General features: G+C 64.8%; 4 protein-coding genes across 6 annotated transcripts; 2 read left to right on the top strand and 2 right to left on the bottom strand.

The window, feature by feature from the left end:
* The first annotated feature begins 1,436 nt into the window (after positions 1-1,436).
* On the top strand, positions 1,437-2,668 carry LOC102273451 (testis-specific serine/threonine-protein kinase 1). The gene is given in 2 exon segments (XM_005903268.3): positions 1,437-2,506; positions 2,508-2,668. Coding segments are annotated over 2 exon segments (1,101 nt in total). The 3' UTR covers positions 2,539-2,668.
* A 3,344-nt stretch (positions 2,669-6,012) lies between these two features.
* Positions 6,013-7,089, top strand: TSSK2 (testis specific serine kinase 2). Its single transcript, XM_070385698.1, has one exon. The coding sequence runs from the start codon at positions 6,013-6,015 to the stop codon at positions 7,087-7,089; it is 1,077 nt and encodes a 358-aa protein (XP_070241799.1).
* Positions 7,090-7,505: 416 nt separating this feature from the next.
* Positions 7,506-14,714, bottom strand: ESS2 (ess-2 splicing factor homolog). 2 transcript variants are annotated; one of them, XM_005903266.3, is made up of 10 exons: positions 14,558-14,714; positions 13,464-13,632; positions 13,278-13,379; positions 12,765-12,934; positions 12,556-12,673; positions 12,191-12,324; positions 11,550-11,652; positions 10,720-10,829; positions 9,019-9,134; positions 7,506-8,665 (listed from the first exon to the last, which is right to left on the bottom strand). In XM_005903266.3, the coding sequence occupies exons 1-10, from the start codon at positions 14,690-14,692 to the stop codon at positions 8,386-8,388; spliced, it is 1,437 nt and encodes a 478-aa protein (XP_005903328.1). In that variant the 5' UTR covers positions 14,693-14,714; the 3' UTR covers positions 7,506-8,385. The 2 variants fall into 2 exon arrangements, with proteins under 2 accessions (XP_005903328.1, XP_070241798.1); XM_070385697.1 differs by having other exon boundaries at positions 8,483-8,619.
* Positions 14,715-15,282: 568 nt separating this feature from the next.
* On the bottom strand, positions 15,283-19,502 carry GSC2 (goosecoid homeobox 2). Of its 2 annotated transcripts, XR_011467362.1 has the most exons (4): positions 17,990-19,502; positions 17,627-17,880; positions 17,040-17,232; positions 15,283-15,993 (listed from the first exon to the last, which is right to left on the bottom strand). XR_011467362.1 is itself a non-coding variant. In XM_070385542.1 (3 exons), exons 1-3 carry the CDS (start codon positions 18,234-18,236, stop codon positions 17,128-17,130), a joined length of 606 nt encoding a protein of 201 aa, XP_070241643.1. In that variant the 5' UTR covers positions 18,237-19,502; the 3' UTR covers positions 15,283-17,127. The 2 variants fall into 2 exon arrangements, 1 of the variants encoding a protein (XP_070241643.1); XM_070385542.1 differs by having other exon boundaries at positions 15,283-17,232.
* Positions 19,503-22,561: the final 3,059 nt, after the last annotated feature.

Raw genomic sequence — 22,561 nt, 5'->3', positions numbered from 1 at the left:
CGGGAGGGGACCCAACAGATGGAGAGTACCAGCGAGGAAGGAGCAAGCCCTCCGAAGGACGGACCACCAGCCACGCATAGGAGGCCCGGCCTGGGGCGTCAGGGTGGGAAGAAGGTGAAGATGGGAGAGGAGAAAATAGGGAGGGCAGAGGCGGGGGTGAGCAGTGCACCCAGGCCATCAGCAGCTGGCTCCCCAGAAGCAGTCACCCCAAGCCATGATCCTCCTGAGCACCGCAGGATCCCAGCCTGGGACATTCAGGGTCATCTGAGAGAGGCACCGCCTCCAGATGCACGGATGTAGCCAAAACTGACCCCAAGGCTCTGCCGGGCCTGTCTGCTCCTGCCCTCCTGTGCCACCCCGCCCTTCCCTACAGCAAGGCCCAGAGCAGAGAGGACCCACTGCTGGCGGGAAGGGTGGTTCCCATTCAACAGGCCCTGTTTGCCTGTCCTCAGAGGGCATTTCTGGGAGCAGCTGCTGCTCTCAGAGGAGTCCAGGCCCACCTTCTCCCCAACCCCCAGACCTGCCCTGGGAGCCCAACCCAGGCTACGGCAGGGCAGGCCCCCGGAGGGGGCTCAGAGCCAAGGGCAGAGACCCGATCAGTTGTCCCCAGCAGAGCTGGCCAGAGAAGGTTCAGATGAGAGCAGCACGGGGCAGTGAAAAGTCCAGCCAGACCATGCAGCAAGAGGGCGGAGGGGACCCTTCCTGCCCCAGCCCCCTTCTCAGCCCACCTGCCTGGACACTGCGGAGGATTTCCAGGGCTGCAGGGAGCAAGAGGTCAGGGAGGTGTTCCCCAGCCCCTTCCCTGGGGGAGATGATCTAGGTCACTGCCTTGGTCAAGGTGGCCCTCCCGGCACCACTGTCTCTGGGTTCCAGAAATAACCATCCCTTCATCCGAGGGCCCATCACCCACTCAGGGTTCTCGACACGGCTCCATGTGGGGAGATCATCCTCTTGTTAAACCCTCGCAGGCAGTCCTCACTTGAGCGTCTCCTCTTTGCTGCTGAGACCTAGATGGTTGGGACGGTTGCCCTGGGTTTGTAGGGATTCCCTGGGGTGCAGGAAATCATCAGCCCATTGCCCCCCGCAGTCCTGGCTCTGGTGTGGAGGCTTGGGTGAGCCGATGCAGTCCCCGCAGCCCCCTCCTACCTCGGCTCCCATGCTCCGCTGGCCCTCCGTCTGCTGCAAGGTTCCGAGTCTGAGGGGCTCAGGCCGGAGACCCATTCCGCAGGGCACTCCTCCTTTATGACTTCACCCACTGAAGTCACCCGGGAAACAGTGCTGAACATTCCACCCCAGAGCCTTGGCCTCTAGGAGGCAGGGACGGGAGGCCCGGGCAGCCCAGAGGACTCTGTCCACAGTGTAGATGAGGACGCGCTGGCTCATGTCCCGCAGGGATGTAGAGGGCAGCCTCAGGGGCACCGGGCGCTCCCGGCACCATGGATGACGCTGCCGTCCTCAAGCGACGAGGCTACATCATGGGGATCAATTTGGGAGAGGGCTCCTACGCCAAAGTCAAATCCGCTTACTCTGAGCGCCTCAAGTTCAACGTGGCGGTCAAGATCATCGACCGCAAGAAAGCCCCCACGGACTTCCTGGAGAAATTCCTTCCCCGGGAAATTGAGATTCTGGCCATGCTAAACCACCGCTCCATCATCAAGACCTACGAGATCTTCGAGACGTCAGATGGCAAGGTCTACATCGTCATGGAACTCGGGGTCCAGGGCGACCTCCTTGAGTTCATCAAGACCCGGGGGGCCCTGCAGGAAGACGACGCTCGCAAGAAGTTCCACCAGCTGTCCTCGGCCATCAAATACTGCCACGACCTGGACGTCGTCCACCGAGACCTCAAGTGCGAGAACCTTCTCCTCGACAAGGACTTCAACATCAAGCTGTCCGACTTTGGCTTCTCCAAGCGCTGCCTGCGGGACGACAGCGGCCGGCTGACGCTGAGCAAGACCTTCTGCGGGTCGGCGGCGTACGCGGCCCCCGAGGTGCTGCAGGGCATCCCCTACCAGCCCAAGGTGTACGACATCTGGAGCCTGGGCGTGATTCTCTACATCATGGTCTGCGGCTCCATGCCGTATGACGACTCCAACATCAAGAAGATGCTGCGCATCCAGAAGGAGCACCGTGTCAACTTCCCGCGCTCCAAGCACCTGACGGGCGAGTGCAAGGACCTCATCTACCGGATGCTGCAGCCGGACGTCACCCGGCGCCTGCACATCGACGAGATCCTCAGCCACTGCTGGGTCCAGCCCAAGGCCCGGGGCCTGTCCTCCGCAGCCGTCAACAAGGAGGGCGAGAGCTCCCGGGCTGCTGAGCCCCCATGGACCCCCGAACCCAGCTCCGACAAGAAGTCCGCCACCAAGCTGGAGCCCCGGGAAGAGGCGCGGCCCGAGCCCCGGGCTGAGCCGAGCCCCGAGGAGGAGATGGCAACGGTGCAGGTGTCCCGGCAGTCAGAGGCCGTGGGTCTGCCCAGTGAGCAGCCCAGCAAGACCGAGGAGGGGCGCCCCGCAGCCTTCAGAGACGCACGCCTAGCCCGCCTGTTGCGGCCCGGGCGGCCAGCAGGGAATGAGGCCGAGCTTGGGGCCCTGAGCCCGAGCTCCAGAGAGGCCGCGGGACCAGCCGAGAAGGAAGACGGTCCCGGACGTGCCACTATTTTCGTGTTTCTTCCCCTCCCTTTGAACTTGGTAACTCACGTGGCTAGAGAAGCAATAAATCACTATATTACTGCAGCCCCCGGGGTCGCTGTGTGTGCCCTGCCGGCTTTGGTCACCCAGGGAGAGGACCCTGCACCCCCGTGGCCCCCTCCATGGGCCACACCGCGTTTCACCTCCCGCTGGGGAAAGAGCCCCACGTGTCCAGCGCTGACGACGGTCTCAGGCCCTGGACCAGGGAGAGCCGAGCAAGGAAAACGCTGCTTCAAGCGTGGGGCCCACAAGCGCCAAGCTGTGCGGGAGGCGGCGCTGCGGGCTGGGGGCCGCGGGCTGGGGGCCAGGGCGGGCTTTCCCGGCCCTCAGCCGCCCCCGAGGCTGCCTGCCTGTGGGGGGCCTCCCTCAGGGCCCCTCTCCTCCTCCTGCTCTGGCTCCAGGGTCTGCCCCACACCCAGTCAGCACCCCGCTCCCCACAGCGCCCGGAGCATCCCTGCCTGGCCCGCCCCCGGGCCTGCATGTCCCCCGATCACTGAGCAGGACCCTCCTGCTCCTCTCTGGTCCCAGCTAGCTGTCCCAGGGGTGACGCTCCCACCAGCGCGGGTAAGCGGATGCTGGCGAGCACGGGGCACAGGCCTCCTCTCACGCGTGGCCGGGGTGTCCACGGGGGAGCAGGCCTGCGGGGGCACTGCCAGCCACGGGGGCCCACCCACCAAGTGGCCCTCACCTGGCTGTGAGCGGCTGCCGCTTCCTCTTCTGATCTGCCTGTGCTCGGACACACGTGCACCTGCGGGTGTGACACACCAAGGGAACGGGGCTGCAGACGGCCCCTCCCCTCGCCCCCACCCAGCCCCTTCATGGCCACAGCCACACACCCCTGGGCATCACAGCGTGGCCGCCGCCTGGGCTCCCCGCACCCCTGTGTCCCTGTCACCTCCCGCAGGAGCCGAGGCCTCCCTCCTGCACCCAGTCCAGCTCCCCTGCCTGCAGGAAGGATCTCCACACCTGGCCCCTGAGGTCCTCCTGGGTCTGGCCTTCTCCTGGCTGCCCGGCCGCTCACCGTGGGCCCTAGCCCTGCTGGCGGACCGGTCCCTGAGCCCCTGCACCTCTCCAGGCTCCGCCAAGGGGCCGCAGCCTCCACACACGAAGCCTCTGGGGGCCACTGCCAGGGCAGGCGGGCGAGGGCCCAAGATGGAGCAGTCCTGGCGGTGGAGTCACACGCCTGCCTGGTGGGGGAGCAGGATTCCAGGGTGCGTGGGGCCAGCAGGGGTTCAGACCCCCCGAGGAAGCTTGCAAACTCCTCCCCGGGTCAGCAGTGATCATTGGGACCTAGGGTCAAAGCTGCAGGGAGGGGCCTCGGGAAGGAGCACCAGCTGTGTGCTTCCCAGGCGGGGGCACCGCTCAGAGGGGGTGGGTGGCTGCCTGAACCCACCCAGCGCGGAGCAGGCCCCACTGCGAGGCCCTCCTGAGGTGGCCTGAGCCGCCCCACTGCCCCAGACAGGCTCAGCCCCCACAGCTACCCCCAGAGGAGCCTCTGGGCCAGCCGTGCACCTCCCACCCCACACTCTCTCACCACCTGGCCCTTCAGACCCTCAGTGGCACCTCTGTCCCCGTCATCTGCGGGGCCTGACCTCAGCCCTCAGCCTCCCTGAGTCCACAGCTGTGTGTGCCTGCTATAACCCAGCCGCAGGGCACTCACATGCTGGGTGACGCTGAGCCACCTTGGGCCCCGGGAAGGCAGGGCCCACTCCTGTCACCCACCCTCAAAGCTCCAAGGGCAGCGTCCCAGGGCCTTCGGCCTGGCACTCAGAGGTCTGCAGCCAGGAGCACCCTGAAGCCCGTCCAGTCTGACCCCGCCCCGGGGGCCCCGGCAGTCCGGCACACACATTCTGGGCAGGGCCCCTGCGGCTCGCCTGAGTCTGCAGGCCTGCGTCCCTGGAGAACCAGAGACCATGGCATCCCGGGCGAGGGAGGGCATGGGAGCAGGAACAACAGCAAAGGGCAACCCCGACAGTCCTGGGGGTGAGGGAGACAGGCGGGGAGGGTGCCTGGCCTGGGGGCCTCACAGCTGGCCCCTCTGAAGCTTCCCTGGTTCCTATCAAAGCCCCCAGGACACTGCAGGCGCGGGCAGGTCCCTGCTGCTGGCCTCTGGGCCTGGCTGCCCTGCTCGGGGGCCTTCCACGTGGACCTCCTGCAGGGAGCTCTGTGAAGCCCAGGTGTGTGTGCACACTCCCCTCCCAGCAGCTGGCAAGCCCCACTGGACCCTGGCACGGGGCTTCTGGGTCACTCCCACCCACCCAGACACAGGACGCCCCTCCCCCGAGCACCTGTCCTGGCGACAGGCCACGAGGACAAGTGAACACCGGGCTGGCGAAGGACCTGCGCCGATCGGGGCCGCGGTTCCCAGGGCGAGAACAAAGCAGGCTGACGCTGTTTCCAGATGCAGAGACACTCTAAGACGCGAAGGTGACATGCCTGCCCAGGCTCCCGGCGCTCACAAAGGCTCTCCCCAGCCCCCAGCCCCGGCCTCGGGGCCCGCCCACTAAGTGCACTCCCCACTGGCCTGCCCTGGCCAGCCGCCCCTTGCCCGGTCACAGGCTCTGGCCACCCTTGGCTATGTGCTCTCGCAGGACCTGTCTTAAAGCGGGGATCAGACCCCCCGACCCTCTCCTCCACATCCCCCCACCCCGATGCCGGGACCCATCCATTCTCACAATGTCCACCTCCCCCAGGCCCTTCCCTGCCTGGACCTCAATTCTCCCTGCCCTTGGAACGCCAGCCCACCAGCACTCCAGGCCACTGGGCTGGGCACTCACAGAGTCCGAGCTGCCCTCCACCGTAGACAGCTGCCTTCGCCCCCCGGGATCGGGTGGCCCCTCCCAGGGCCAGCCCGAGGTGGTGCTCATCCCACCTCAAGGCAGCGGTGGGAAGGCAGCCCTCCCTCGAGGGACAGGATCCGCTGCGGGGTCAGCCCCACGCCCAGGAGAGGGAAGCGGCAGGGGCCTGGCATGCTGGCTGGACCTGGGCGGCCCTGGCCTGACTCAGCACAGGGCGGCACGGCGAGCTCGAAGCAGTTCTGGGCGCCAGCTTCCTCCCTTCCTAGGGGGCCACAGGGCTCTGCCAGCCCAGTCAGCCTTCCAGGGCTCCAGGGCCTGTCCCCCCACCCAGTTCCCACTCCAGGCAGCCTGGCTTTATGACTTCACAGGCTGAAGTCATGCAGGGACAATGCTGGGCGTTCCACACCTCCAAGTGCAGGCCCAGCCTGGCCAGACGGCTCCCCGCAGCGCAAACAAGGACGATGCCCGCTGGTCCGCGTGGGGAGGGGATGTAGAGGGCAGCGGCGCAGGCCGCTCTGGGCACCATGGACGATGCCGCGGTCCTGAGGAAGAAGGGTTACATCGTGGGCATCAACCTGGGCAAGGGCTCCTACGCCAAGGTCAAGTCCGCCTACTCTGAGCGCCTCAAGTTCAACGTGGCGGTCAAGATCATCGACCGCAAGAAGACGCCCACGGACTTCGTGGAGAGATTCCTGCCCCGGGAGATGGACATCCTGGCGACCGTCAACCACCGCTCCATCATCAAGACCTACGAGATCTTTGAGACGTCCGACGGCCGCATCTACATCGTCATGGAGCTCGGCGTCCAGGGCGACCTCCTCGAGTTCATCAAGTGCCGGGGGGCCCTGCACGAGGATGTGGCGCGCAAGATGTTCCGGCAGCTGTCCTCGGCCGTCAAGTACTGCCATGACCTGGACGTCGTCCACCGAGACCTCAAGTGCGAGAACCTTCTCCTCGACAAGGACTTCAACATCAAGCTGTCCGACTTTGGCTTCTCCAAGCGCTGCCTGCGGGACGGCAGCGGCCGGCTGACGCTGAGCAAGACCTTCTGCGGGTCGGCGGCGTACGCGGCCCCCGAGGTGCTGCAGGGCATCCCCTACCAGCCCAAGGTGTACGACATCTGGAGCCTGGGCGTGATTCTCTACATCATGGTCTGCGGCTCCATGCCGTATGACGACTCCGACATCAAGAAGATGCTGCGCATCCAGAAGGAGCACCGCGTGGACTTCCCGCGCTCCAAGAACCTGACGGGTGAGTGCAAGGACCTCATCTACCGCATCCTGCAGCCGGACGTCACCCGGCGCCTGCACATCGACGAGATCCTCAGCCACGCGTGGCTGCAGCCCCCCAAGCCCAAGGCCATGCCCTCCGCCTCCTTCAAGCGGGAGGGCGAGGGCAAGTACCGGGCTGACTGCAAGCTGGACCCGCGGCCCGGCTCGCGGCCCGAGCACCGGCCCGACCACAAGCTGGGGGCCAAGACCCAGCACCGGCTGCTCGTGGTGCCCGAGACTGAGGACCGCGTGGAGGAGCGGCTGGCCGAAGCCTCCAGGGCGAAGGACCCCCACGTCTCCGGAGCTGAGGTGGGGAAGGCGAGCACCTAGCGGTGCTGAGGGCCCGGGGGGCGAGGCGCTGCGAGCGCCCCGTGGGCTGAGTGGGCGGTAGGAGCCGAAGAAGCCACAGGTGCGAGAACAAGTAAAGTCCGTCAATTAAACCGCTATTTTGATTACGTTCTGTGAGCTTTCTTCCACTTCGTAGCAGAGACCTTAAACCCTGACCACCAAATAAACCACAGTATACAGCAGAGAGGCGCGCGGAGTCTTTTTCTCTGGGACTCAGCACCCACTCCCTGTGGCCCGGGGGCTCTGGGGAGCTGGCCTCGTGGGCACAGAGTCTGCAGCCTCCCACCAGGCCCCTGCTGCCCTCCCACCCCGCTCACGCCCCTTAGGCAGGCCATCCTCAATGCCTGCCTGCCCTTTGGCCCTTTAGAACTTCTCACAGCCCCCCTCCCACCCCCTCCAGGCATGGCCCTGCCTGGAGCGTGCCCTCTGCATCTCACTCGGCCCCTCCAGACCTCTGACACACTTCCTGGGGCTCCCTCAGGCCCACGCCCACCCTGGGACAAAGCATCAAAAGCAGCCGTTTCCTGACCCCGCGGCCCCAGCCCTGCCCCCTTGGTGCCCAGCCAGGGCTCCACCCAGGAACTTGCAGGAGCTCCATGTGGAGGAGCGCAGACCAGCAGGACCCCAGGCAGCCTCCAGGGAGCCCGAGGGTGGCCTGCTGGGGCCTGCCTGCTCCCCGCACGAGGGGCTCCTCTAAGCGGACCCCACGCTGCCTCTATGAAAGCTTAAAGAGCCCGCGGGGACCCAGCCCCGTCCTGGGGAGCTGGCCACAGCAGAGGGAGGGGGCGGGGTCAGCCCTGCCCGGCTGGAAGTCAGGCGCTCAGGAGGTGACGGCTGAGGCCACTGGGAAGGGCCTCCCGCGGGGAGCAGCCACGTCCCCAGCAGGCCCGGCCTGGCCAGGGTGCCTGTGGACCTGCAAGCATGAGGGCCAAGGGCTCTGACCCCCGAGAGGAATGGAGTTGGGGGCACGGGGAATGAGGGGCCGACTCAGCTCAGAAGGCAGGCCCCCGCCTCGATGAGGCCACACAGGAAAGCCTGGACCCCCAGCCCCCGAGGTCAGCGCCCAGCGGCCCTGAGAGGGCGACGCAGGCACGAGGGTGGCCTTGGGGCAGAGAGGCGGCCCGTCAGGCCAGGGGCTCTCTTTAGTGACAGACAAATAGAACAGGTGGGGTTCTACAGAACAGGGTATCGGCCCGACAGGCCCAGCGCCCCGGAAAGCCGGAGTCCCGTGCTGGGTGGAGAGCCGTCCTGCAGGCTCTGTGGAGCTCCGGGCCCGGCCTAGAAGAAGTCTGAGGCCTTGCGCCGGGCGGGGAGCTGCAGCAAGTTGTCCGTGATGCAGGCTGGGTCCTGGCTGAGTGGGGTGCGTGTCGCCGAGCCGGGGGCCGGTGTGCTCGTCGGGGTCTGGGGCCCGCTGGCCGGGGTCTTGAGGTGGCTGGCGCGGGCGGGGGACGGGGTGTAGCTGGCCCGTAGGGCTCGGTCCGTGTACTTGCTGGCCGTCCTGCTCACCAGGCGCTGCAGGGCCGGGGACATGGCAGGGCTCAGGCCCTTGGGGGTGAGGCTGCAGTGGGGAAGGCGTGGCAAGAGGCAGGGTCAGGCCTGCCTGGCAGCAGGCCCCTCAGTCCCCGGGAAGATGCTTGGGAGACACGTGCGTTTTCTGGGCTGGCACGCCCTAGGCCTGGAGCTGCAGGGGACCCTGACCCTCTCCAAGGGTGGCGACGACCCTGACTCCACGGGCAGATGGGAGCTTGCAGGCGACAAGGCCTAAAAGCACCCCCTAGAGACACACAAGGGGGGCTAGGGACGTGTGAGGGGCTGTGCAGACGCAGCGGAAAGGGCCCGGCTCACAGCCGCAGCCACGGGCCCAGACCCCGGTGCCAAGCATGCGGCCGCAGTGCGAGGCCCGCCCCTCACCTGGCCAGGTTCTCCGTCACTCTCCGCAGGGCCTCCTGCTTCTTGGCCCGGTTCTTGGCGGCGGCCTCGTTGGCCATCTTCAGGCCCAGCCGCTCCCTGCGGCCTGGCTCCAGGATCTAGAGGATGGCAGGCCGGGCTTGTCGCAGGGCGTCAGCCTCCCCAGCCCCAGCCCCCTGAGTGGCCCACCCCTGGGCCGGGTTCTCACGAAGCCGGCACTACCCAGCCAGGCACTGGGACCACCGTCCAGGAAAGGGCCTGTTCAGCCTGCTTCCCACCGGCCACCAGGTGCGACGGCATCTGCGTTTCTTTAAAGAACTTCAAGATGCGCGTCCTGGCCCATCTCCCCACCGGCCTCGGGCTCCTCTTTCGCTGGTGCAGTGTGCCGGCTGTGTGAGCGCATCGTGCACCCTCCTGCTGTCTGGGGGTCGGCCTACAGTCCAACCTGGAGGGCTCCCGCTGCACTGAGAGGCGCCAAGGGCCCAGCGCCCACCCCTCTGCTGACGTGTGGACACCCCTTTCCTGCGTCCCTGGCGTGTGGGCCCGAGGCTCACGCTCACTATCTTAACGCTTCGTGTTCCTGTCTCCCTTGAACCTGACCTGCCGCGCACCAAGGACCCGGCTGCTCCTGTCGCCACACGCCCGCGAGGAGAGGGCTCCGGCGCCCCCCGGCCCCTGGCGTTGGGCTGGGTCCTGACCCGCTGGCCGCGGGGGCGAGCTTTAATGCCTTGGGACACACAGTGGTGCCCCAGGCTTTGCTCAGCTGTTGCTGCGTCCCAGGCTGAGGATCCCGCAGGCAAGCCGGGATCCAGACGGATCACCGCTGTACGGGCGAGCACACGACCGCCAGCCCCTGGCCCGTAGCTCCCTGCTCCTGGAGCTGCTGCTGTGACACCTGTCGCCACGGCGGCTGTGTCTCTGCACCTCACCACCTCACCACCTCACCGGGTGCTGCCGGCCCCTGAGGGGACCCCGCCCTGCTCCACAAACAAACGTGGACTCCAGATCCTGCACTGGTTCGTTGGGACCTCAGAGCAGGTGAGCCTGGACCCTCCGGTCTCGGGGCGCCCCCCACTTGCACCCAACATTCCCTCCAGGCTCTGGGGGCCTCCCCCACAAGCCATGCCCAGTGCTGGGTTTCCCCACAAGCCGTGCAAGATCAGGGACCTGCCTTCCTAGAGCCACTCGGGCCCTACCAGCCGCTTGCTAGCACCTTCCTGGGCCTCCCATCCCCACAAACCACCTGCCACCCTGCTCCCCTGCCCACCTGGCCCCCAAGGGCCTCCCTTTTAAGTGTCCAGCCTCGGGAACCGCCACTCTGACTGCTCCTGGGACCCTGGCCAGGGCCTGGTCTGGCTCCCCCGTGACCAGAGGCCTCCCTCTGCAAGTACTCAGCTGGGCTGCCTCCCACAGACGCTGGGGTTTCGGGGCTCCTCCCCAGCCACAGGCTGCAGCACACGGGAAGCTCTTGGCCCAAGACCCCTGTCTCGGAACAGCCCGTCCTCTGGGCCTGCAGGCTCAAAGGGGCCATGGCAGCTCCCCACCCCCGTCTCCCCACCCGACCCAAGCCTCGCCCATGGCGGTCCTCGGTGGAGGCCCAGATCCCACAAGGAACACGGCGCCCGCCCTGCTGTAAGCCCCGTCTGCCACGGGAACGCAGCAGACCCTGTGTCCACCTGTGTGACCCCCACCGTGCCGACCCACCTTGAAGGCTGGCCCCGGCGTCCTGTCCACGTAGGGAGTGTCTGACCCTTCCACTCTCAAGGGCGTGTTCTCGACTTCCCCCCAGGTCATCAGCGGGGACTCGCTCACACCTGCAGGTGGAGTGCCCATAGCCGCCTCAGGCCAGGGGCCACCAAGGCAGGCCGCTGGCTCCTCTCCTTCCCAGGGCGGGACCCCAGGTGCATCTGGCTGTGAGAGGGTCCGTGCGGCCAGCCCAGGGCCTGGTCTGCCGGGCTGAGCCTGACGGAGGGGCCTCCAGAGAAGCCGGGCTGGGTGACTGGACCCTCAGGCTAGCACAGGGCTAGGGAGCCCCGGGTGACACCCACGGGACCCCACCCCTAGGGAGGAGATCCGGAGTCTTCCAGGTGAAGTCCCCCACCCCGAGCCTGGCCAAACTGTGGTGCCTTCCCAGGCCCGGAGGCCAGCACACGCCCAGGAGGCCGCCCTGAGCCTCGTGACCTCACTTAGGTACGTCAGCACCGCTGGCATGAGACCCGTGGCTGAGAAACGCCGGGACTGACAAGGACCCACGGCCAACACCCAGCGGGAGCACGGGTGGGCGGCCTAAGAGGCGTGCACGTCCCCAGGGTCCCTCAGCCCCTGAAGGGGCCTCATGCAGCTTCCTGCAGACTGAGCCTGGCTTCCAAACACGCAGCCACATAGGACGGTGCCCACCTGATGCCCCCAGCATCACTGCTCACTGGGCCCAGCCGGGCCTCCCCTCACCAAGCCAGGAGATGGGACCTGGGCAGGCCCAGGAGAGGCCGCGGCCAGCCGGGTGACCCCCCACCCCAGCAGAGGGCGTGTCTCACCAGGGGCAGGAGAAGGCGTCGCGACAAATCCAAAGCCGCCCACTCGGGGGGACTCATGGGGGATGAGCTCCTTGCCGTCCGGGCCCACCTTGCCCTGTTTGTGCTGTAGCCAGAGGGGAGGTAGGGTCAGGGCCAGGCCGTGCTGTGGGCTAAGGCAGCGACACTACTCAAGCCCACGGCAAGTGAGGAGAACCCCAGTGCTGCCAAGGCCTGAGCACCTGTTGGAGCAGCGGCCAAGGGACGTGCCCCAGCCTTCCACAAGGGCCACCCCGACACATGCTACCTTCGGGGGCCCCAACTGGAGGCCTGGGGCGGGGAGTGGGGCAAGGCACCTGTGAAGACCTCCCAAACGGTGCCCCTGCTCCGGCCTCCCCTTCAACCCCCCGATCACTGGAGTCGCTGCCCTGCACCACTCCCAGGGTCAGAAGCTCTGTGGTCCGCTGCCCCGAGCCCGGAGGTCTGGCTCCGTACTGCCTCCCTCTTGTCGTGCCCCTGCACCACGGGCTGGCACGCACCTGACCCACCTGTCTGACCAACACAGGACCTGACTTCAAACCCCTGGACGGAAAACAGACCCAGCCTTGCCCGTGCTGCCGAGCCCAAGGACGCCTGAGCAGAAAGGTGCCGGCCCTGGGCCTCACCTGCGCGTTGAGGGCGGCTGCCTGCTGCAGCTGCGACCTGCTGAGGGCCTGGCTGAAGGGATCCCTGAGGAAGCGCGTGTTCTTATGCACCACCTGCCGTGGCTTCTTCAACAGCTGCTCTTCATCGGGGACGCCTGGCGGTGAGAGCAGAGCCCTTGGTGTCAGGGGAGCAGCCCTAGGGAGGCGAGCTGGGCCCCATGGAGCACAGCCTGGGGGCGGCCGGGGTGGGCTGCACATCCGAGCTGACTCTGCCCACACACACCCCCGCCCGGCCCTGAGAATCAGGACCCCTGAAGGCCCAGAGTAGGGAGCAGAGACACACACCCCAGAGGCAGTCCAGCCCGGAGGCCCTGTCCCATGCTCACCCTCTGGGTAGTACATGAGGGAGTTCTTGGCCTTGTACTTCCAGGTCTCCACTCCGGCCTGGCCGCTCTCGACCGCCTGGTGCTCGGCCGATGGGAGTGCGAGACTGTCCTTCTGCCTCTGTGTCACAGGGAAGTGAGGGTCAGGGAGGCCCCCAGCCCCGGCCCAGGAAGCCCGCCCTGAGAAGGCACCACCGCTCCGCCCCAGGCACCTTCTCGAACTCCTCCTCGGCCTGGTAGAGCCAGGCGTGGCGCGCCCGGCCCCTCTCCTTGGCCACCTCCATGATCTCCCGGAACGAGGCATTGTCCTCACTGGTGTGCCGGCTCAGGAAGACGTCCAGGCTGGGCAGGGGCTCGGCCGCCGCCTCCTCCGCAGCCTCTCCTGTCCAAGGTGCCACGGTGTGAACGCCACCGTGCGTCCGCTCAGCCCCGGGCACCCTCTGCCTGCCCATGGGTCCGTCCGTGAGGCCCCACACCGCCACAACGCCCCGGGGGTGAAATCAACAGCCCAAGCCGCCCACCTCCCCACCCGCTGGAGGGCGGGGAAGTGTGTGCTCTGGCTCGGGCGAGGATGGGGTGTTGGGTGTTAAGAGTCACGAGACCACAGCGGGTCCCCTATGGCACAGTCAGCGGCCGGGAGATGGGGCGCAAGATTCCCAGGGCACAGGCGTCGGGAACACCCCAGGCAAGCCTGCCGGCGCGAGGGCTGCGTGCCGTTCACTCACCGTCACCATCCTCCAGGCCGCGGCCCCGGGCCCTGGCCTTGCCGCCCACCACGCTGGGGCCCATATGCAGCTCAGGGGTTTCAAACGTGGCTGGCGTGACATCTGGGGGACAGAGGGGGTGGGGTCAGGGGGCCTGAAGCATCGGTTCGGGGGGCAGCCGTGCCCGGCCCCCGGGACTCCTCTCACAGGGTGGCGGGGGCTCTCGGGATGTCTTGCCCAGGGCGGAGCCGAATTTGATGGCGATCTGGCGCATCCGCTCTAGGTCTCCATTCTCCTCAGCCTCCAGGTACTCCTTCTGTGCCTGCAGCTTCTCCACGTCGGGAAAGAAGTCCCTCTGGATGACCGTCTGGAGGCCCTGAAAGACAGGTCAGAACACAAGTCAGAGCCTCCGTCTGCCTCCCCAGGGCGCTTACCCCACGGGGTGCATGCTGAGACCCCAACCTCCATCCAGCCCAAAAATCCCCAGAGCTTGGGAACACTTCCCTTTTCCCTTTTTTTTTTTTGGCCACGCTGTGCGCTTGTGCGATATGGGATCTTAGTTCCCGATCAGAGGTTGAACCCAGACCTGCTGCAGTGAGACCACGGAATGCTGACCACAGGCACCTTTAAAGCCTTCTGTCCCTCGGTTTCATCCCCCTCTGACGCCTTCACCTCCGCATCAGCTGAACCAACCTGGTTATTGCCACCCTCTCGCCGCCCACGGCCTCCCATTTCCAATCTGAGCCTTTCACCCCACCACCAGCATGGGTGGAGATTCCCAGCTTCAGACCTCAGCCGGACTCGCCCCTGAGCTGCGCGTCTACGCGCCCAGCTGTCCACTAAGACCACCTGCCTGCCCTCCCCAGTGGCCTCCCAAACCTGAATGACCTCCTCGCACCTCCGACGTGGCTGCGGTGGGGCGGTGGCAGGAGGCGCACCCGCTCATCGATGCTGCCCCCGTGGCAGCCGGCTTGCCGGGCCCCGGCCTAGGTCCCACCACCACCGCTGCCCAAGAAGGCCCCTCCGCCGCTGTCAAGACCCCTGCTGACCCCCTGACAGAGGCATGTCTCTCCGGCTCCTCGCCGCGTGCACACACCCACCCCTGCGGGCCCCCGACAGAGCAGACAGCTCGCCCCACACTCCGCCAGCTCGGCCCCCTGCCTGTCCACACGCCGGGGGCGAAGACTCAGGCTCCCCACCGCCTCGGGGTGGGGAGGAGCGCGGAGCTTCGGGACCCGGCGCGGAGGGCGGGGCGGGGAGCGCGGGGCCCGGAAGTCGCGGGCGTCCGCGCCGAACGCTACCTCAATGTACTCCTCTTCGTCCAGGACCCGCTGCCTGCCGGTCGCAGCCCCAGCGTCGCCGGCTGCGCGCTTCCTCCGGGGACCGGACGCTGCGGGAAGCAGCTGGGAGCGGGCCGGCGCGCCCGGCGACGCCATCGCTATCCCAGCAGCACCCGGGCGGCGCAGGCGCGGGGGCGTGGGTGGGGCGCGCCAGATGCGCAGGCGCCTGAAACAGCCGCCCAATGGGAGAGCCGCGCTCGCCGACGTACTGACGTCACCGCGAACCCTGAGCTTCATGGGACCTGTGGTCTTCGTCTCGCCCCGCTCTGGTCACGACTCTCTGGGCTGTAGACGCCAGAGGGCGCTGTGGTAGGGGCTAGAAGCGTGTGGCTCCCGTTAACCCTGAAAAACTCCAGTTCTGCGGAATCCGAAGGCCTTGAAATTCCAGTTTCTCGCAAGAAATCACTATATGGGCTTCCCTGGTGGCTCAGGTGGTAAAGCGTCTGCCTGCAATGCGGGAGACCCGTGTTCGATCCCTGGATCGGGAAGATCCCCTGGAGAAGGGAATGGCAACCCACTCCAGTATTCTTGCCTGGAGAATTCCATGGACAGAGGAGCCTGGTGGGCTACAGTCCACGGGGTCGCAAAGAGTAGGACACGACTGAGCGACTTCACTCTACCCTAATCACTATATACGCTTTTATGCTATTAACAAAGACACACGCTTCAGAAACGTTGGCTGTTTTGTGCTTCAAAGTTTTTATTCAAAGTTTATGCAAGAAAAGAAAAGTCTGGTCCCTAAATGCCGGAATTGGCTTCCCAGAAAGCTGATCCTTATTGAAATGGACAAGAAAATTGTCTGAGCATTTTCCAGAAACAATCATTTCTTCCCAAAAGGAGGTTGTAAATTACGTCAAGCAGGTTCTGCCCCAGAAAGATTCAGTACAGTTCAGTGGGGACTCAACGGTATGGTTCCTGCCCTCGGGGAGCTGAGTGTGAGATGCAGAAGACCAACCCACAAACAAACAGGGGGCAGGCGCGAGGAAGACTGATCCCACCCAGGGGGCATCTTACCTACAGGGCATCTACCTAAGGGACATCTACCTAGGGGACACTCGGGAGACATTCCCCTGGAAGGGAGTGGTTGCAGACCCAAAGGATGGACAGGCATTGATGACCACGTGGAAGGAGAGAGTGTGTGCAAAGGACCAGTGGGAGGAGACATGGAGTGCAAGGAACAGCAGGGTGGGAGCCCACACCTAGGGGCCAGGCTGTACCGACCTTGTGGGTTACAGGTCGTGGGTCACAGTGAGAAGTTTTGTCTTTGTTCTGCAAGCCGTGGGAGCCCTGGGAGTGCTGTAGGCAGGGGAGAGGCAGGTTCGGACTTGCATCCTGGGTTTTATAAGAATGCGCCACAGAGGAATCGGAGTGGGTGCAGGTGGACCAACTGGAGGCAACTGCAATGGCCAAAGCGAGAGGGGACGGCAGTTCTCATCAGGTTGGTGCAATCGAGGCTAGGGAGGAGGCAGATTCTGGGATTGTTTGGGGAGGTCATCGCCTTGGCCTGGGCTTCATGGGTGAGGGAGGGGAGGAGGCAGAATGTGTGCCACTAGCTCTCTGGCTCACGTGCCTGGGATGCCTGGCAAGAGCTGCTGGGGACAGAATGACTAGAGAAGCCCTGGGCTTCCAAATGGAGCTGTCACAGGGACAGCTGGACATAACTACCCAGCACAGGGGAGAGGCCTGGGGGGCGAGTGTAACCGGATGGAGCTGGGACTGGAGGCTGGGGGTTGAAGAGACAGACCAGGGCGCGGATGGAGATGAGCGGGAGAGTGTGGGCTCGGCCTCGAGGACACCTGTGTTCCCGGCCTGCCCGACAGCTGGAGAGAAAGGGAAAACCAGGAGGGCAGCATAGCGGCTGGTCCTGGGAGCGCAGAGCCTGACCACAGGTGCCCCACACTGTGACAAAAAGCCAGTCAGCCGGCAAGCTGGGACCAAGCGGGTGCGGTGTCCCAGCTGGGGGGAAGCCCCGCAGGCAGGCTGTGCGATCTCCAGGGATGAGGCCAGGAGTCATGGAGAGGAGCTCCGTGACAGCAGCAAGTGTGGATCCTGTGTGTGTGTTGGAGGTGGTGGTGAGGGCTGCTGTCCTGGCCGGGGCCCCAGCGCCATGTTCTCCAGGCTCACCTGCCTTGGAGGGTCCTGGGAGCTGCAGCCCTGGCTCCTAGACCTTCCATGGAGGGACTGTATTTCCGGCCAGATGCCACCCACCCCCACTCCCTGCAGGACCCGTGAGGGGGCAGAACAAAGTCCCCGCGCCGGGTGGAGCAGTGTCAGGTGCCAACTTGGGAACTGAAGCCTTGTCTTCACGCGGTCCTTCACCCTGGGGGCAGGATGGCAGAGGGCACAGCAGACACTCTCCAAGGGGCTGGGGGACCCTCCCCAGTTGAACTGGCCGGCCCCACAGGGTGACAGAGGCTGCCCGCTGTTATGGAGGCAGACACACCTGCATAGAAACCTCCGGAGTGAGGAATCAAGGACTCCGGTCCCCAAGAAGCAGCTCCTGGAGGCCAGCGCAGGTAACTCTGGAGCCGTCAGCAGCTCTCCCTCGGGGGCTTCTTGGGTCCGGATAGGAGCCGCGCGGACGCCGCCGCGCGCTTCTGGTGTCGCCACTTGGCCCGGCGGTTCTTGAACCAGACCTGAGGGGGAGGGGCGCTCAGGCGGGCCCAGCTCAGGCCCGGGTCCCGCGCGGGTCCCAAGTGCACCGGCCACGTCTTCGGGACGCGAGTGCGGACGGACGGAGGCCTCCGGGCGGCTGCTCCATCGTCTGTCATCTGCTGCCGAGGGCCCGGGCCGGAATCCCTTCCCCCCGCCGCCGCCGGCCGGTGCCCCTCGCGCAGCCCCGCGCTCTTCCGAGCCCCCCGAATTCCGGGGTGCGGACGCGGGCTGGATGCGTCAGGGGTGGGTGGGGTGTTTAAAACTAAGGGAGCCTGACCGCCGCGGCCCCGCCCCGCCGGCCGCCCCTCAGCGCCCGGGCCTCGGCGCCTCCGCCCGCCGCGCAGAGCTGGCTCTCCCGAGGCGGCGGGCACCCACCTCCACGCGCTCCTCTCGCAGGCGGATGCGGCCGGCCAGGCGCTCGCGCGTGCCCACGTCGGGGTACTGGTTTTGCATGAAGAGGGCCTCCAGGGCCCGCAGCTGCTCCTCGCTAAAGATGGTGCGGTGACGCCGCGTGCGCCGCGGCGGGCCCTGAACACCCGCGCCTGGCTGCGCCCCGGGGCCCCCGGAGGGCGCGGCCCAGGGCAAGGGCGCCGCGGGTGCCAGCCGCAGCGGCCACGCCAGCCGCGCGCCTGCGGGGCGAGGGCGCGGTGAGGCGCGGGCTGGGGGACTGGGCTCCCCTCGGCCCGGGGGCCTCGAGCCCACCCAGTCACCCAGCCCGCGCGCCCGGAGTGCACTCACCCAGCCGCCCGTCCGCTTCCGGGGGCCCGCGGGGGCCGCAACAACAGCAGCAGGCGCAGCGCGCGGCCTCCGGCGCCCCGGGCTCCCCCGGCTCCGAGGGGCTCTGGCGGTCAGGGGCCGGCGGCGGCGGGCGGGCGGCCCGGGCTTGGGGGCTGCGCTCGGGCAGGCCGGAGAGGATGTGCTCGATGGAGAAGGGGCAGGGCCGCCCGGGTGCCCCGCGGCCCGCCGCGCCCCTCGCCGCCGCCATGCCGCCCTCCGCCGCCGCCGCCGCCGCGGGAATATATCCGTCGGGGGGCGGGGGGGTCCGCGCCGTAATCCCCGGGCCGGGCGCCGCGTTCACTCGGGCTAATCCCGCCGCGCGGCCAGGAGCGGGCTAATCCCTGGCGGCGGCGGCGGGAGGGGCGGCGGGGAGCCCCCTGCCCCGAGCCCGTGCCCTCGACCCGGAAGGCTGGCAGGCGCGCGCAGGGCCGCCCCCACGGCCCGCCGGCCCCGACCCAGCGGCTGGAGGACACCCCGACCGGGCAGGCCCTGGGTGCCCGGTCCCTTAGCCACCGCGCCCAGGGGTGGTTCTTCGTCCTCTTCCGCGCCCTACAGGGGCGGAGGAGCGAGACTGGAGAAACGCCCCAAATGGCACAGTGTCCTGAGGTCCGACCTCAAACGCGGCCCAGCACCCTGGGCAACCCCGCCGTCCCGCCGCACGATCCCGACTTCCCGCTCCCATACTCAGGATCTGGATCTCAACCTCGCGGAGGAGAGGGGCGCAGGCGGAAAGCTGTCTCTGCCCATCCCCAAACCGGCGGCCCGTGCCTTCAATTCCCTGCCTTCTCTCCTGGGTGACGGAGCCCACCGGGCGCTGTTGGGGGCTCCCAGCGCTTTCCTCTGGGTCCCAGAATACACCGCCGAACCATTACCACCCCCCACCCTCCGCAGAGCCAGGCTTCGGGGGAGCTGACTGGTGCCCACACCTCCACTCTTCAGCCCCTCTCAGGGTCATTCTGTCCACCATCGCTGGGGGCCGACCCGCAATTTGCTAGATTCCAGGAAGCCTGTCGCACCTTCATCTATGCAGCCCTGGACGGCCGGCAGGGACTTCCGCTTCAGGCCGTCTCCAGACCGCTGAAAAGTCAGTGTGCCGCTCGCAGGACAGGGCGGCAGACAGCCTGGCTTCTGCCCCAGCTGTCCCTTCCTGGCTCCACGAGAGGTGCCTTCAGCTCGACCCATCCTGTACCTCAGCTTCCCGATCTCTGATCTCTGAACTGACATCATTGTGCCCTCTCAGATGCTCTGTGGGCTCAACCAGTCACTGTGTGTGAGGTTCGATCCCCGCTGGGCAGGGGCCTCCATGAACAGAAGGCACCACGAGGAGGGCAACACACAGCCTCGTGCCTCTCCTCCCGCCTCACACGCCCCTCAAGCTCCGTTGTTGACCCCACTCTGGTGTCAGCGAGGACTCTAGACTTCCAGCCACAGAACCTGCTGACTCGCTGTCACAAAGAGTCCTGACACAGACTGCCCAGGACTCATGAATCTGGAAGCTCCAGGGAGGAGCCACCACCTCTGTGAGTGGCCCGCCTCATGGTTGGAAGATGGCTGCCACCACCCCCAGACCTCCCATCTCTTCCCATGTATCCCTTTGGATCACCCTAGAAACATCTCCCAGCCAACTTCCCTCACAGAACCAATAGATCAGAGAGGCGCCTGGGAGTCAACAACCTATCAAAGTCATTTCCTCAAGGATGGGGGCTCCAGGACCAGTGGCCAGGAAGGCTGGGTCCTGGGGTTCCTTCATCCTTCTCCATCCTCACCCCTGGTGACCTCCTACAACCTTGAAGCTTCAGGTACCACCTCTGCAGCCAGGACCCCCCAGGTGATACCTCCGGCCTGCCTGCTCCCTCTGCTCCAGGCCGGCATCTCCCTAAGCACCTGCTCCATGTCCCATTTCAGCACCAAGGAACATTCAGTCACTGTCCTTGGGAGAGACTCAGGATCTCCTGGAAACCTCCGGCCCCTGCCTGTACACCCCACCTTGATAAATGGGTTACCTGTGCACCTACCCACGTAGGTGGACATGCCACCTCTCCACCAGTCCACCCGGCCCAGTGTGATGCTCTTCAAACTTGTCAGCAAATCCTTGCACACCTCCCTTCAAGAGGTGAAATCTAATCCCCCCTTTTTTGTCTGGGCGCCAGCTTAGTGACTCTCGTCTAACCACTAGGAGGCAGAAGTGACCCTGTGGTTTCTGAGGCCGGGTCCTGCAGCTGGGTGACAGCTCCTCTCCATCTGGGGGCGCTTGCTGCAGCAGCCACAGGAAGGGGACATGCTGAGCAGCTCCAGCTGAAGGACCGCCCCCAGACCTGTGCGGGGCAGCTCTGACGTTGACCCCTTTTAAATTTTGTCTATGATGTAGGTAAAGACCCAACTTTCATTCTTTTCATCTGGATATCCAGTTGTCCCAGTCCCATTTGCTGAAAAGATTATTCTTTTCCCCGTTGACTTGTACTCCCCCAACCCAATTGCAAATCAATTGACCGTAAACGTGAGGACTTGTTTCTGGATTCTGAGTCCTGCTCCATTGACTTACATGTGCACCTGCACTCTTTTATCTGCTTTATTATTTATTTGTTATTGGCTGCCCTGGGTCTTTGATGTTTTGCACGGGCTTCTCTCTCGTTGCATAGAGTGGGGCTTCTTCCTGCAGTGCCTTCTCGTGGGGCAAAGGCTGTAGGCACACAGGCTTCAGTAGTTGGGGCTTGCAGGCTTGGTTGCTCCCAGCATGTGGGGTCTTCCTTGACCCCGGGTCAAACCCGTGTTCCCTGCATTGGCAGGTGGATTCTTATCCACTGTACCACCAGGGAAGTCCTTACCTGTTCTGCCTTGATTAGGGGAGCTTTGCCATTGAGATTGAGATTTGGAGGTTTGAGATTGAGAAGTGTGAGTTCCGAAGGTTTGTTTTTTTTTTTTCCAACACTGATTTGACTATTATAGTTCCCGTGAACTTTCATGTGAATTTCAGGGCCAGCTCATCAGTTTATTGGAAGAGACCAGCTGGAATTTTGATAGAGATTACACTGAATCTGAGGACCCATTTGGGGAGTCTTGCCATCTAAACATTAGCAGTCCATGAACACAGGACTTCTTCCACTTACTTAGGTCATCTGGAATTTCTTTCAGTATTGTGTGTAATTTTCAGAGTACACTTTTTTTCCCCACTTCTTTGATTAAAGTTATCCTTCGGCGTTTTGTTCTTTTGGGTACTATTGTAAATAGAATGATTGTATTTCATTTTTGGACTGCTCACTGCAAGTGTATAGAAATACAAGTGATTTTGTACATTGATCTTGTATCTTGCAACCTGCAGAATTTGTTTATTCGAATCATTTTTTGTGGATTTAAAAGGTTTTCTATATACAAGAGAACGGCACTTGTGAGCAGAGTCTTTCCTTCTTCCTTTACAGCACTGATGCCTTCTGCTTCATTTTCTTGCCTAAGCTCCTGGCTAGTGTGTGCTGCTCAGTCGTGTCTGACTCTGCAACCCCGTGGACTGTAGCCCGCCAGGCTCCTTGGTCCATGGGGTTCTCCAAGCAAGAACACTGGAGGGGGTTGCCATGCCCTCCTCCAGGGGAGTGTCCTGATCCAGGGATTGAGTCTGTGTCTGTTGCATTGGCAGGTCCCTGGCTAGAATCTCCAGTAAATGGCTGGACAATGGGGAGAGGGGGCACTCGGATCGGATTTAGTCTTCATCATTGGCCAAAAAAAAAAAAAGTAGCAATTTACCAATTTAGCAAAGCCTCAAAAGATATTTAAAATGAGTGAGCCGAGTCACACTTCTAGTAATGGTAGTCACTTGCTTTGGACTAATCCTCCCATGGATAGCAATGATAAACTCTGAACAATATATTTTAAAGAAAACCTGGGAACACTGGATATGAACAGTAGAAACCAGAAGGGGGTCAATGCCAAGGCCGAGGGCCTCAACATCTCTTTTGGGGGAGACACAGAAGCCCAGGGTGACTATCGGGGTTTGCACACTGAGAGCACTGCCTGCTGGGAAGCTCACCAAAAGGGGGCGTGGGTGGCCAACCTGGCAGCAGGGCAGAGCCCGGGGACGGGCAGGGGGGCTGGGCAAGAAGGCACGTGGGTCAGAGGCCAGTGTCCCAGGAAGCCCCCCATGAGGCAATGGGAGGGACACGGGCTGCTTCAGGACGCAGGCCCCAGCTTTGAGTCCCCATGATGCGAGTGGCCCCATCACCCAGGGCAACGCTCCCAGGTGGACGCAGCTGGGCCCCCACTGGGTGCTAACCAGAGGTGCAGGATGGGCGAGCTGGGCACTCAAGTGGTCGGGACAGAGCCCCAGCCGCCTCCAGGATACCACCCGCTGGTCCACGCGCCCACTATCCCCCTTGGTAAATGGCCCACCATTCCACCTCGCTGCCTGGGTAAACCGCGCCTACACTGCCGTCCACCTTTGCACACCTACCCACCAGGTAAGTCGTCCAACCAGCCACCCACGCGCCTTCCTGACACCCCCTGCCCTCAGAGCTGCCCGAGCAGCAGGCTCCATGTGGGACGCTG

Source organism: Bos mutus, chromosome 17 (assembly GCF_027580195.1).
Source record: "Bos mutus isolate GX-2022 chromosome 17, NWIPB_WYAK_1.1, whole genome shotgun sequence".
NCBI lineage: Eukaryota > Metazoa > Chordata > Mammalia > Artiodactyla > Bovidae > Bos > Bos mutus.
The sequence above is the reverse complement of the archived record's forward strand: the minus strand, read 5'-3'. Positions and strand labels throughout refer to the sequence as shown.